The sequence below is a fragment of the Pipistrellus kuhlii genome, unplaced genomic scaffold (genome assembly GCF_014108245.1).
Source record: "Pipistrellus kuhlii isolate mPipKuh1 unplaced genomic scaffold, mPipKuh1.p scaffold_m20_p_20, whole genome shotgun sequence".
Taxonomy (NCBI): Eukaryota; Metazoa; Chordata; class Mammalia; order Chiroptera; family Vespertilionidae; genus Pipistrellus; species Pipistrellus kuhlii.
The window spans coordinates 544570-560333 of NW_023425516.1; the positions used below are offsets into that span (position 1 = coordinate 544570).

At 42.4% G+C, this 15764-nt stretch overlaps 1 protein-coding gene across 4 annotated transcripts in view; it reads right to left on the reverse strand.

Moving 5' to 3' along the window:
* The window catches only part of RNF10 (ring finger protein 10), a 42949-nt gene that overhangs the window by 21198 nt on the left and 5987 nt on the right, over positions 1 to 15764 (reverse strand). For all 4 annotated transcript variants that reach the window (XM_036449425.2, XM_036449423.2, XM_036449422.2 and 1 more), the window contains exons 2-6: positions 10858 to 11054; positions 6637 to 6836; positions 1887 to 1977; positions 389 to 573; positions 173 to 309 (exon numbers count right to left, since the gene is read on the reverse strand). In XM_036449425.2, the coding sequence (XP_036305318.1) occupies positions 173 to 309; positions 389 to 573; positions 1887 to 1977; positions 6637 to 6836; positions 10858 to 11054 (810 nt within the window). The remainder of the gene's footprint in view (positions 1 to 172; positions 310 to 388; positions 574 to 1886; positions 1978 to 6636; positions 6837 to 10857; positions 11055 to 15764) is intronic.

The window sequence follows — 15764 nt, forward strand, 5'->3', positions numbered from 1 at the left end:
AAAGTTAAGCCACTCTCTGCAAATGCCACCCTAACCTATTAGAATCCTATGACTAATCTGGAAATGCTAGAAATTGCATACCCAAAGGCTAAATTCTGGACAGTAGAAAGATATTCACTAGCCTTAAATAATGTACCCAGATTTATTTGCCCCCAAAATTAACCGAACTCACCTCCTAGATGAATAGGATGGTCTACATTCATCCATTTGGATTTGGGCAAGGCCACCAACACACCTTTCTCCCTCTTCATCAGCTGCATGGTAATGGTATCACCAACAACATACTGGCGAGACTCTGTGGCAACAACACTGTAATATGGACATTCAGATGCAGCAGGGCAGGGAGTTAGCAAACTGGGCTCTAGTCTAGTAAATATCTCCATCTAACCTTTTGAGGTCCTTCTTATGCACAGAACTGTAACAGATGGGACATTTACTCCAGGTCTTCTCACTCAGTGAAAGATAATGCAGGATGCATGCCCAGCAGAAGATGTGTCCACAACGGGTTATCTTGGCTGCAGTAGGTGGATATAGGCATATTGGGCAAGATGGCACTTCATGGCTACAAATACGCTGAAACAAAATGCCACCACAAGTTACACAAGTCGCACTGCTTTCAGAACTGACTTGGGATTATCAAAATTAAAGCCTCTCCTCTCTCATCCCCATACATCTCTATTCAACACACCTTCATAAAATTGTAACATCCTATTTAATAAGAGTAATATGCAAATTGACCATCATCCCAACACACAAGGTGGCTGCCCCATGTGGACACAAGATGACCATCACAAGATGGCCAGCAGGAGAGGGCAGTTGAGAGGGACCAGGCCTGCAAGGGAGAGCAGTTGGGGGCAATCAAGCCTGCAGGAAAGGGCAGTTGGGGGAGACCCAGGCCTGCAGGGGAAAGCAGTTAGGGGTGACCAGGCCTGTAGGGGAGGGCAGTTAGGGGCAAAGAGGCTGGCAGGGGAGCAGTTAGGCTGGCAGGGGAGTGATTAAGGGGTGAAGCAGTTAGGGGCAATCAGGAAGGCAGGCAGGTGAGTGGTTGGGAGCCAGCAGTTCTGGATTGTGGAGGCCAAGCTAGGCATAGGGACCCTAATGATTTTGTGTGTTCTGGGCCTCTAGTTTAACATAATAAAATAACTGCATAACAGGTATCTTGGGGATTGATTCTATAGCAAAGGAGGGGGAAATGACAGAAATCAATATATGATCCCATTTACAAAAAAGATTTATAGCTACATGTCCATACATAAAGGCACAAAAAGGGCTTAGAAGTACCAGTAATTTCCAAAAGAGGCGTCAATGAGACTTTCATTTTATGTGAATCTCTATTTTTTTAAACTGGTGCATATAAAACAATTTTCACAGGTCTCATGTCATTCTCAGAAGACTTTATGAATTTTCACAGCTTTGGGACCTACCATTCTGAAAGGTATGAAACCTAGGAGCAGCAATAGAAAACATGCAGCAGAGGCTTGGACAGAAGTGCATCTGTGTGGTTCATTCACCAGCCACAAGGCTGAGGCCTGATTTGATATTGATTACTACAAATGGCTACCAATGAATAATGTCCATGTAATGAGTCTCCTCTGGGTCAGGAGGGTAACCAGAGCTCCCTCCCGTTAGGTAGGAGATAGGATTGCTTTTATACCTTCAGCTCAGAGCCCTCCAACTCACCAGTCTTGCAAGTCGGTTCCCATCAGAGAGCACAAAATGAACTCCAGCAGAAACCAGAGCTGTCTCTGGGAAATGTCTACAGCAATGCCAGCAGAAAAGGTATCAGCAGTGGACCCAGTCAACAGCTGCTGTGTCACCACAGACCCAGTCCCTTTCTTTAGTTCTCTCCCCCAATGACAGCCTCTAAGCTAAGGTGAGATACTTACCACTTGTTCCACAAAGTCCCAATTGACTAAGGTATCAGGATCAGCAAAATGAACTGTGTAGTCTTGGTCTTCAGACACCACAAACTGGCAGCTAGAAACAGGAAGGCAAGGAAAAGGCAGACTGTCAGAATTCACAAACAAGCCTCAGCAGAAATTCAGCTCCTCACTTGGAAATCAAATGCAGGCCATTAGCAGCCACAGTTTGTGAGGCACTGAACTCAGTTCTGAGTCCTGGCTCTATGGAGAGAATCCAAAGACTCAGCAGGTAGGAGTCTAAATCCATGAACTGTTTTTTACTGCTTCTGAGCTCAGCCACTCTGCCTATTAGCCTCCCTTGAACTAAAACTAACCCATCCTGGGACTCCACCAACCAGCAGGAAGCCAGATTTGCTCCCTCACCCCAGAAAGCCAGGAACACAGCTGATCTTCCATGGAGCAGAAAAGGCTGTTTTCACTCAATCACCCGAGAACCTATTTATGTAAAGCACTAAATGGCAACTTCAGTCTAGGTCGGAGGTAAAAGCTTACATTAGAACACGACACAAAAAGAGAAAGGGAATCAGTATATCAGCAAATGTATGCCAACCACTCAAACTGGTCATTCAACTCTCCCTTAAGTGAACTCTACTTGTTTACGGAAAAGCTAACTCTCAAAGTAGTTCGGTAAATTACCCAAGATCCAAGGCCGAACAAGACTCAAATCTGAGTTCAATTTCAAAGCAAACATTTTTACAAAGTCATCATGATACTAACGCATTATTTAATTTTAGCATTTATTTATTCACTTACTTTTAAGCACTAAGAGCATTCACTTGGGAAATGTTTTGTTTTTTTTTTAACATTGCCAGAAGAAGAAGAAAAGATGGAAAAGAAAAAGAACCAGATCCGAGGAGAAACCAAGATGGCAGCATAAGTAAACACCTGAAATTGTTGCCTAGCACAACCACTTCAAACCTACAACTAAAAGACAAAACAGCCGAAACGGTTTGGCTCAGTGGATAGAGTGTCAGCCTGCAGACTGGAAGGTCCCAGGTTCGATTCCGGTCAAGGGCATGAACCTTGGTTGCGGGCACATCCTCAGTGGAGAGTGTGCAAGAGGCAGCTGATCAATGATTCTCTCTCATCGATGTTTTTAACTCTCTATCCCTCTCTCTTCCTCTCTGTAAAAAAAAATCAATAAAAATATATTAAAATAATAATAAAAAATAAATAAAAATAAAAGACAAAACAGAGGTGAAACTGGTTTGGCTCAGTGGATAGAGCATCGGTTTGTGGACTGAAGGGTCCCAGGTTCGATTCTGGTCAAGGGCATGTACAATACATTGCTTGCGGGCACATCCCCAGTAGGGGATGTGCAGGAGGCGGCTGGTTGGTGTTTCTAGCTCTCTGTCCCTCTCTCTTCCTCTCTGTAAAAAATCAATAAATTAAAATAAAAAAAGACAAAACAGACATCACTCAGAACCACAGGAAGGCTGGCTGAATGGAAATTCTACAACTAGAAGGAAAGAGAAAAGTACCCTGAGACTCAGAGGAGCTGTGAAAGTAAAGTGCAGAGCTATGGGCGCAAGCAGGAAGGACTGGCAACTGAATACACGGCTGACTCTTTCAATTGCGGCTGTCTTTTTCTTTTCTTTAATATATTTTATTGATTTTTCAGAGAGAAAGGGAGAGGGATAGAGGGTAAGAAACATCAATGAGAGAGAAACATCAATCAGCTGCCTCTTGCACAACCCCCATGTGGATGTGCCTACAACCAAGGCACATACCCTTGACCAGAATCAAACCTGGGATCCTTGAGTCTGCAGGCCAACGCTCTATCCACTGAGCCAAACCGGATGGGGCATGACTTTTTTTCTTTTCTTTTTTTAATCTAATAAATCTTTATTGTTCAGATCATTACATTGCTTCTCTCCCCCCACCAATAGATCCCCTCCACCCAGTTTCCACCCTACCCTCTGCCCTTACCTCCCCCCCACTGTACTAATCCATAGGTGTACGATTTCTGTCCAGTCTCTTCCCGCACCCCCCCACAACCTTTCCCCTTGAGAATTATCAATTCAGTCTCATTCTATGCCCCATGGCTGTCTTTTTCAATCAGGAGGGAAACACAAGCTCCCAACTGCTCTGAACTCCAGTTCCAGTGAGACTCTGGGGACCCAGGCTCATAAGGGGAGAAACTGGGCTGTCTGGCTTCAGGCAGAACTTGCGGGCGGCTTTCTCTGAGAGGTGTTTGCAGCGATTACTGAGGGATACTGAGACCCAGGGGCCTCTTAGGGCAGGGCTGACGGTCAGCCACTGCTGTTTGCTTCGCCCTGAGACCCTACTCCACCCAAGCTGTGCACAGGGCTTTTGCATATGAATAGCCTAGCCCTTTGCAACCTAAAATTACCTAACAAACTGCAGCTGGTCAGAGAGTCCCAGAGCTGCCAAAAGAAAGCCCAAGGCCCCACAGCAGCTTGCACTGCTTCACAGCTGCGCCTCACCTGGGCACCTCCAAACCCCAAACAAAGAAGAGGAATCTGCAGATCTCTCCATAGCTCCTACTGGGTGGCCTCAGGCAGAGGCTAAATTTGTACCTCCTTGGATCTCCCAGTGGTCAGAATGGGACCATTCAGATTTCAACTCCTCAGATCCATCAGGGACACACTCAAGGGGCAGACTCAGGGAGCACCAAAGCCCCACTGAAGCCAGTCTTGCCCCATAAGGGTGTCTCTAGCACAGAAATTCTCCCAGCGTAGACACAGCTAATCTACCCAGCCAAACGGCCTGAAGGTCAATTCCTCCCAGTGATACCAACAATAATCAGGGCTTAACTACAATAAAACTAAGCACACAGCTCACAAAGGGGTGCACCATGAGTGTCCACCTCAGGTAACTGAGCCACTGGGCCATACTGGACACCTAGCACACAAAGCCACCCTACCAACTCAGGGAAGCAGCCAAAATGCAGAGACGAAGAAACAGGTCACAAATGACAGAAATGGAGGAAAGCAAACTATTGGATATAGAGTTCAAAACCTTATAAGGTTTTTTTCAAGAATTTTCTAGAAACCGCCGATAAATTTAGCGAGACCCTCGAGGATAAGAAAAAGGACCAACTAGAAATTAAGCATACACTGACGGAAAGAAAAAATAATATACAGAGATCAAACAGCAGCCTAGAGAATCCCAAGAATAAAGTCAAAGACTTGAAATACAAAGAAGCAAAAAACACCCAACCTGAGAAATCAAAAGAAAAAAGAATCCAAAAATACAAAGATAGTGTAAGGAGCCTCTGGGACAACTTCAAGCATACCAACATCCGAATTATTGGGGTGCCAGAAGAAGAGAGATCAAGATACTGAAAACCTTTTTGAAGCCCAGCAGGCACGGCTCAGTGGATAGTGTGTCGGCCTGCGGACTCTAGGATCCCAGGTTTGATTCCGGTCAAGGGCATGCACCTTGGTTGCAGGTACATCCCCAGTGGGGTGTCTGCAGGAGGCAACTGATCAATGGTTCTCTCTCACCGATATTTCTAACTCTCTATCCCTCTCCCTTCCTCTCTGTAAAAAATCAATAAAATATATATTTTTTAAAAACCAAAAACTATTTGAAGAAATAATGACCGAAAACTTCCCCCACCTGGTGAAAGAAATAGACTTACAAGTCCAGGAAGCACACAGAACCCCAAACAAGAGGAATTCAAAGAGGACTCCAAGACACATCATAATTAAAATGCCAAGAGCAAAAGACAAAGAGAGAATCTTAAAAGCAGCAAGAGAAAAACAATTAGTTATCTACAAGGGAGTACCCATGATTGTCAGCTGATTTCTCTTCAGAAACTATGCAGGCCAGAAAGGAGTGACAAGAAATATTCAAGGTGATGAATAGCAAGAACCTACAACCAAGATTACTCTACCTGGCAAAGCTATCATCCAGAATTGAAGGGCAGATAAAGAGCTTCACAGATTAAGAAAAAGCTAAAAGAGTTCATCACCGCCAAACCAATATTATATAAAATGTTGAAAGGTATTCTCTAAGAAGAGGAAAAATAAGGAAAAGGTAAAGATAAAAATTATGAACAAATACATATCTATCAACAAGTGAATCTAAAAATCAAGTGAATAAAAAAATCTGAACAACAGAATAAACTGGTGAATATAATAAAATCAGGGGCATAGAAAGGGAGTGGATTGACAATTCTCAGGGGGAAAGGGGTGTGGGGGGGTTTGGGAAGGGACTGGACAAAATTCATACATCTATGGATGAGGACAGTGGGGGGAGGAATAAAGGCAGGGGTGGTGGGAACCGGACAGAGGGAAGCTATGCAGAGAAAAAAGAGAAACAATTTAATAATTTGAAACAATAAAGATTTATTCCTTTTTCAATAAATTCATTTAAAAATTGGGGGGGAGCCAGGACCGGTTTGGCTCAGTGGATAGAGCGTCGGCCTGCGGACTGAAAGGTCCCGGGTTCGATTCCAGGCAAGGGCATGTACCTTGGTTGCAGGCACATCCCCAGTGGGGGGGGTGCAAGAGGCAGCTGATCGATGATTCTCTCTCATCGATGTTTCTAACTCTATCCCTCTCTCTTCCTCTCTGTGAAAAATCAATAAAATATATTTTTAAAAAAAAAAATGGGGGGGGGGGGAGACAAAAAACCAGATCCACTCCCTTTCTGGCTCTCCCCCACAAGTTTAAAAGAAGTTTCTTCTCAATACAACTGCCCAGCGGCTCAAATTCACTTCCCTCCTGCCGGCAGCCATACTCACTTGGCCTGTAAAAACAGCTCCTTGTTAAAGGGCTTATGCCCCCACTTGTTCCTTCTTCCCCAGCTGCCGTGCCCACTGCCTTCCAAGTGGCCTGCCTGGCCACGCGGCTCAAAGGTGAAATTCAGCAAGTGGTTCAGGTTGATCTTCTTTGGACCAGAGAACTGGGCAGGGCTAAACTCTGCCCGTTGAGCCTCTGCTACCTAGAGAATGAAAATGAATCAGAGTATTTTTATTAGAATGACACCAATTTACAGCAGAAACCAGCACAACTCTCTTTCTATGACTTAAACCAGTGATTGGCAAACTCATTAGTCAACAGAGCCAATATCAACAGTACAACGATTGAGATTTTTTTTGAGAACCAAATTTTTTAAATTTGAAATTTCTTCTGCCAATTCTTCAAAATAGACTTGCCCAGGCTGTGGTATTTTGTGGAAGAGCCAAACTCAAGGGGCCAATGTGGTTCACGAGCTGCAGTTTGCCGACCACAGACTTAACTAAAACATGGGCTTAAAGTACACAAACTTTCTAGGAGGTAGTAATGCAAAAGTCTACCCAAGATTTAGATAGACGAGGAGGGGAAAAAGAGCCTTTAACGTGTAATTACTTAGACTGTTTAGTCTGTCCTACTCAGTGGCAATTAACCATTAAATGACAAAATGAACTCCTCGTTATCTTGGAGCACAAAGATTACTGGACTAATCTTTTGACAGTCCATTGGACTCCTACACCTTCACTCGTTAGATACTTGTTCTCTGGTTTGTTTCTGGCAAAATCAAGTCTGTGAAACTACACTCTGGAAGCAGCTAGCAGGCAGCTATTAATGGCCATAGCCTTCTGGATCCTGCCAGAGACCTCCTACCTAGGACACACACTGCTGTTGATGGTTAATTAAAACTGACAGAATTAGCCCTATCTGGTTTGGCTCAGCGGGTAGACCATCAGCCTGTGGACTGAGGGTCCCAGGTTCAATCCGGTCAAGGGCACATGCCTGGGGTGTGGGCTCGATTTCCAGTGAGGGACATGCAGGATGTAGCCAATCAATAATACTCTCTCATCATTGATGTTTCTATCTTTCTCCCCCTCTCCCTTCCTCTCTGAAATCAATAAAAAATGAATTTTAAAAAACTGACAGAAAGTGTAGGCAGACTAGCGGTGTCAAGAAATAAACCCAATCAGCAGACTCAGAAATAGTTTAGAAAGGGGCAAGAAGCAACATAAGAAATGCCACTAAGTCAGCTAGCTCATTTCTCCCCATTTAATGTCATTAGTAGTTTACCATGTCACTATTACTGAGCATCACTTTAACAGGCTATATATCATTACATAAAGATCAATATAATCCCCTAGTGTAGGACACAGATTGCACATAGCTTTTCCACCGTGAAACACAATAATGCAATAAACACACTTATGGATAGATCTTTGTACACAAATATTTGGGCACCTGCAATTATTTCTTTTGAATGTATAGTAGGAATTACTGAGTCAAAGAAAATACAAATTTAAGGTTTTTGCTGCTTAATCAAATTCAGAGATTAGTTATCAGCATTTGCACATGTAATAAATAATGTGAAGAGTATAAAAGGGCAAAAATTACCTTTTATTTCAGAGGCAATTCTGTATACAGAATCATAATATATGATTAAACTTTATGATTAAACTAGATGCCCAGTACATGAAATTCGTGCATGGGGTGGGTGTCCCTCAGCCCAGCCTGCACCCTATCTAATCTGGGATCCCTCTCACAATCCAGGTCTGTTGACTCCCAACCGCTCACCAGCCTGCCTGCCTAATTGCCCCTAACCGCTTCTGCCTGCCAGCCTGATCACCCCCTAACAACTCCCCTGCCAGCCTGGTAGACACCTAACTGCTCCCCTGCTGACCCGACTGCCCCTCTGCCCTCCCCTCCTGGCCTTTTCACCTCTAACTACCCTCCCCCACAAGCCTGGTTTCCCTCACCTGCCCTCCCCCTACTGGCCCAGTCACCCCTAGCTGCCCTCTCTTGCAGCCTGGTTGCCCCTAACTGCCCTCCCTGGTTGGCCACAACTGCCTTCCCCTGCAGGCCTGGTCATCCCTAACTGCCCTCCCCTGTAGGTCTGGTTCCCCCCAACTGCCCTCCCCTGCAGGCCTGGTCATCCCTAACTGCCCTCCCTTGCCAACCTTGTCACCTCCAACTTCCCTCCTGTGCAAGACTGGTTGCTCTTAACTGTCCTCCCCTACAAGCCTGGTTGCCCCCAACTGCCCTCCCCTGCTTGCCTGATCGCCCACAACTGTCCTCCCCTGCTGGCCATCTTGTGGCAGCCCTCTTGTGTATTGGAGTGATAGTCAATTTACATATTACCTCTTTATTATATAGGATTATATAGGATACAGAGACATATGACATGTTAGACGTTATTTATGTAACTCACCACAGAAAGCCCAAGATTTCCATCATCTCATCTCTCATCCCTTAGATTCTCATTTCCATAGGGCTCTGCTAACTGCTAACCAGGTTTTCTACCCCCAATACGCAAACTTAGATAAGAGCTATGCTCAGTCAAAATTCCCCAGATCTCAACCTCATATCTTCACCTTGTTATCCTAACTGGCCCACTGTCACTCTCCCCAATATAGCCCATCACAATTCCTAATTATCCTTCCAACATGCTGGCTTCTCAGTTCCTTAACCTCGTCCTCTCCTCCAATCAGCTTGCCCTCTACCTCTCCCACGGGCATACTACCCTGGATGTGGCTGCTGAGTACTTCAAATGTGATCAGTGCCCTGCCATATTGTGAAATAGCATTTTAGCTATATTGGGTTAAATAGCATTTCTTTATTTTTGTAATGTGGCAACTAGAAATTTTAATTACACATGTGGCTTGCATTTTATCAGACAGCACTGCTCTACCGTCTAGATCATGCTGATATAAACTACCAGACTCTTCGACCCTGCATCCAACCAGTAACTCATTCCTGTCCCAGCCTGTCCATTTAAGTCCTAACTCCAATTCTTCTCACCCACTGGGATCTTCAAGCTAGTGATCCAACTCCCAAAAACCTTCTTTCCTTATTTGCCTTAGATCCTATGGTCCAATGCCTCCTTTTCATCAGTTACACTCACCCAGCAAAAACCTTCCCCTGATTAATCCAACTCTCCGCCTATTCCACACCAACACCAGGGTAGTGAAGTTAAACATGGCTACGGCCCACAACCACATCACACTGACCAGCCTCACTAAAGTAAATCTTATGCTGCCTGGCAGTCATACAACAATTACACTTCTGTACCCCATTAATTCCCCAGTCACCCAAACAATTCTAGCGGCTGTGTACTCTCTCCCTTCCCCTGGCCACCTGCCAGCGCTAGGACCCCCCTCCCTTCTCCCGGCCGGCCTGCCCCGTTCCAACTCCTGGAAGAATTCTGGTAAAGGGGATAATTTGCATACTATGCTTTTATTATACAGGATTCAATAAGCATTTACTGTAAGATTTATTATACACTGGTTTATTTAATGTCTCCCAAACTAGAATATAAGCTCCTGAAAGACAATGTCCTACTCAGTGCTGTATTCCAGACTCCTACCTGGTATGTGGTGCACAGTGGGCAAGGAGTAAATTTCTGTGAATAAATGAACTCTTCCATGAGTGCATCTATTAAATCTGTCCTATTCTATAATGGTTATATTGCATGGAATACACAAACAGCAAGGTAATTTATTTAAACAGTCCCTTGGTGATGACATTTTTTCCTAAATTTTGCAACTATAACAAAATGCTGCAGTGAATTCCCTTCTACATAAGTCTTTATGCCCTTACAGAAGGATATCTAGGAAACTCCTAAAACCAGAGTATCTATGACTAAAAATATGAAATTTTCCATTTTGCTAGACACTACAGGGCAAATGTTTAATGTCATTTTATCACCTAAAGAGAACCTATAGTTCAAGAGTAATAATAAAATGACTGTACAAATTAAGTTGCCCCAAATTTGCTATAATTCCTCACATTTCATGATTATGATATATTCTTCCTTCAAGGAAATTTTCATAATCTTCAAGGGTAAAAGGAGGGAAGGTTCCAAACCTAGTTATCCTCAACTACTCAAGACTGCCTTGGTTATTTACAATTCCACCTCTTGCTCTATACCCTTGCCCAACTACTTATAAGCTGGAAGGGAGGGCGAACAATCAGACCTCATGCTTATTCTCTAGAAAAACATTTTGGAAATCCCTTACCTCATCTCGTCTTCCACCATTAAAAGAAGAGCTAAAGAGTTTGCTGCTGCCGCCGCCCTTTTGAGGAGGCATCTTATTAAAAGTTTTGCTTTTCTGTGAATTGGAGCGACGGGACTGGTTGCTAAAATTTTCATTTTTGGGGCAGTAAGGTTCACGTTTTCGATTATAACGCTTGGATCCACTTGAGTTCTTTCCATCTAAAAGCAAGGGACACAAAAGAATTAGTTGAGAAGTTATATATATATATATATATATATATATACATATATACTTGGCCAATTACTCTTCACCACCCAACAAAATTGTGTTTATTATTTTTTAAACCGTAAAACTTTATTTTTACAATAATTAAATATATTTTATTGAGTTTTTACAGAGAGGAAGAGAGAGGGATATCAAACCACAGAGGTCTCCCTTTACAGAGCTAACGACTGCTCTTATAAAAATCCATTCAGGCCGGCACCGGTTTGGCTCAGTGGATAGAGCGTCAGCCTGCGGACTGAAAGGTCCCGGGTTCGATTCCAGTCAAGGGCATGTACCTTGGTTAGGGGCACATCCCCAGTAGGGGGTGTGCAAGAGGCAGCTGATCGATGACTCTCATCGATGTTTCTAACTCTCTATCCCTCTCTCTTCCTCTCTGTAAAAAATCAATAAAATATATTAAAAAAAAAAAAAAAAAAAAAAAGTCCATTCAAGCCAGGCTGGTGTGGCTTAGTGGTTGAACATTGACCCATGAACCAGGAGGTTACCATTTGATTACCGGTCAGGACACATGCCTGGGTTTTGAGCTCAATCCCCAATAGTGAGCATGTAGGAGGCAACTGATCAATGACTCTCTTTCATTATTGATGCCTCTATCTCTCTCCCTCTCCCTTCCTCTCTCTGAATAAAACCATTTTTTTAAAGTACATTCAGACAAAATGATAAGAAAAGGAATAGCCTATCTATATTAGAGAAAAGTACTTTATCTGGAGGGAGGATAGAAGGTATTTTCTCCTTAAGTTACTACAACATTGCTAGACCCTACACTACAACAGCGGGCCTAGCTAGCCCCTAGCAGATATATTCATGTGGCATAGAAGCAAAGCAATATATATGTTCTAGAGGTCAAACTGAGCATCTATTAAATTGACAAAAGAGGTTGAAATCGAAGATCATATTAGATCAGCATGAGTTATACCATTTTGTAAAATATTTATAGCTTTTTTCCTCCAATTATAAGAATAATGTTCAATTTTGAAGTTCAAAAGAGTAATTAACATTTGCCAGTACTCACAGAATGCTATCCTATAAACAATGTTTAATTTCCATTCACTCTCCATTTTATCCACAGGCCATACATCTTCCACAAAATGACAGATATACAAGATACTGTCTTCTACCTATTACTCCATAGCATGTTCATGCTTCCATACTCTTCAAAGCATGATGAATGGCTACATTATTGTGCACCATTTATTTATAGAATATAACCAGTCCCCCATTGCTGAATATTTAGGTGGCTTCTCATTTTTTTGCTAGTGTAATATAGTATTGGGAGCCACTTTATTTTTTTAATATATTTTATTGATTTTTTTAAAGTGACCTAATTTTTTTAAAAATATATATATATATTTTATTGATTTTTTACAGAGAGAAAGGGAGAGAGATAGAGAGCTACAAACGTCGATGAGAGAGAAACATCAACCAGCTGCCTCTTGCACACCCCCTACCGGGGATGTGCCCGCAACCAATGTACATGCCCTTGACCAGAATCGAACCTGGGACCTTTCAGTCCGCAGACCGACTCTCTACCACTGAGCCAAACCGGCTTCGGCTATTTTATTGATTTTTTTACAGAGAGGAAGGAAGTGGGATAGAAAGCCAGAAACATCGATCAGCTGCTTCCTGCACACACCCCACTAGGGATGTGTCCCCAACCAATGTACATGCCCTTGACTGGAATCGAACCCGGGACCCTTCAGTCCGCAGGCCGACGCTCTATCCACTGAGCCAAATTGGCTGGGAGCCACTTTATACAGAGGTCTGGGTGTATGATTATTTCACATTCTCAAAGTGAAATGAGCAGATTAAGTATAATCATTAAAGCCTTTTTACACTTTCACAATTTGATTTCTAGAACCATTATAATAATTTACTTATATTCTAACGATACTTTAAAAATGTCTAATTCACTATATTCTTGATAATACTGGATTGAATAAACTTTGTTAAACTGAATGGCCAAAATAACTTGCTTTAAATTCGAATTTCTCTGATTAGCAACACTTTTTCAGTCTGTTGACCATTTGCAGTTTGTGTAAAGAGCTCGTTTGTATTCCTTGCCCCATTTTTTTCTACTGGGGAGCTGAACTGCATAGGTTATTTTGTCCCAAATTAACAAAGAATTTTTAACATGTGCCAAAGTTTACCAACATTGAGGGGAAAAAAGGGGGGGGGGGTTTTACAAAATATAACCTATCTAGACAAACATTCACAACTAAATAACTGAAGGTGATAGAGTCTCCAAATCAGTCTTTGGACGCAAAAAAACTAATTTATTAACATTCTTGTCCTTTTGTTTATTCCATGTTGTCTTATTTCAACATGGAAATCTGACCAAATCAAGCCTGCACACTAATTTCATAACTTTAAAAGCAAAAATTTAAGAATGGGAGTTAGGGCCTTTTAATGAAGAAATCCATTAGACTTACCCTCAAACTAGAAGGGAGTGGTGGTTTACAAAGTCAAGAAGATTCTGCGTGAGCCTCAGAAAGTAAAGTTTTCCCCAAAAAATATATAGCTTAATCCTGTTTATGTTTAAAATATGTAAATACTAGAAATGTGCCTAAAAGGCAACACAGCAGGCTGTTAATGACAGATGTCTTTAAAAAGCAGAACTATCCATTTTATCAGTTCCTAGGAATCATCCAGATGAACTTTCAAGAGGTTCCTGTGCCCAAACCTCACCCTCTCAGAGTCTGACTTCAGTATACAGAATTATTGTTCTGTATACTTACTATTTGGGTAATTTTAAAAACTATTAAGTACCTAGGAAAAAGTATTTCTAGACAAGATAATCAAATTATTTCACAGCAGACTAAATAAATACAAGGTGAAGCACATCTTCAGAGAAAAGGAAACCACACTCCAAATTGTGATAGCAACCACCTCACTCTGTCAATAACATGGGCTAAATGAAGGGTATGCCATCCTCTCTAATCCTAACCAAACTACAACTTAGAAGACAGGCTAACAGTCAGATGAGGTGGCCAAAATACAAACAGAAAGCAGATGGTCACAGAAACACTGCCAGACAAGGTTCTCTCCTACCAGTCACCTTTAAATCTCAGTTAGGGAAAACAACCAGAATTTAATCTGAAGTTAGAATTTTGCATTGATTGGTTGATTCTTATATGTGCCTTGACTAGGGGATCCAATGCTCAAACTTGGCATATCAGCTGACACTCTAACCAACTAAACTATTCAGCCAGGGCTGAAGTCAGAATTACTGAAACACTTTTACCAACTTCTTCAGTTAGCAACCGTTATTGACAAACAAGGCATTAGTGGTAACAATGAGAAAGTGAGACTTCAGATCTCATACAAATTTTGCCTTGCCTTTAACCCATACAGTTAAGTTTATAAGACCAGCGCCCTGGTGCACAGATTCGTGCACATTGAAAGGAAATTCATTAGAAGGTAGCTGGCGGGCAGGACTGGGTGAGAAGGGCCAGGCACACTCTGGAGCCAACCTCCCAGTCCCTCCCCGGCCAGCCACACCTGGGAGGTGCTGCCGCTCCTCCGGCAGGTGAAGGCCCTCAGCCTGGCCGGCAGAGATCAGGCCAAAACCAGCTCTCCGACGTCCCCAGAGGGATCCCAGATTGAGAGAAGGCAGTTCCTGGGTGACGCACCCCGGAATTCGGCTCCCTCCTCTGGTTCCAGGTGCGTCACCCGAGAACTGCCACTGCCAAGTCACCACAGCTTGGCAGCTCCTGCATTGAGCATCTGCCCCCTAATGATCAGTGCGCATCATAGCTACTAGCCATATGGTCACTTAGCCATATATATATATATGCATGTGTGTGTGTGTGTGTGTGTGTACATACAGAAAATTCAGAGGGATACAGAACTCCAGCTAACATTACCATGAGATCTTCTGAAAACACTAGTATTCCCCAAACCTCACTACCCAGGACTATTTCAGATGATCCTATATTTGACCCTGATGCTTTCTAGACAAGCAGTTTGTACAGATTGAGGCAAAGCCAGGTTCTATATTTTGAGGACTCAAGAAAGTAAGCTGGAACTCAGCAAGAGGTTGTTTTCATTTTAGTCACTTATTACCACACTGGCAAGGAAACAGTTTCATAGTGCTTGCAGAACTGCTCTCTGAAGGAAAGAGAAGTGCTCTTTCTAAAACAGATTACAACAATTGACCACATAAGGATTTATGATTTTGGTTGCTAAAATCAACTCCTCCATCTTCTCTCACACTTACCTAAAGGTATGAAGTCAGACATCTAAAGTGAGAAGTTTTCTCTTATCTCTACTCTCAGGCAACAGGCAGCTAAAGACTGAAGGTACAATCAGGCCTGGGACCCAGAGATAAAATTCAGACTGCTGTTTGTGAAATGTTTTATATACAACTTGCCAGGATACGCATGTGAATAACTTAGGGGTAAAATCTGTCATCCTTTAGGAGACAGCAATATGATGCTCTGATTTAAATTTTGGAAAGCAGACAAAAATGTTAAGTTCCTGGGAGAAACATATTCTCTGTTGAAAATTTTTTAAATATATTTTATTGATTTTTTAAAAAAATTATTGATTTTGAAAAGCAGACAAAAATGTTAAGTTTCTGGGAAAAACATTCTCTGTTGAAAAAAAATTTTTTTTAATATATTTTATTAATTTTTTACAGAGGA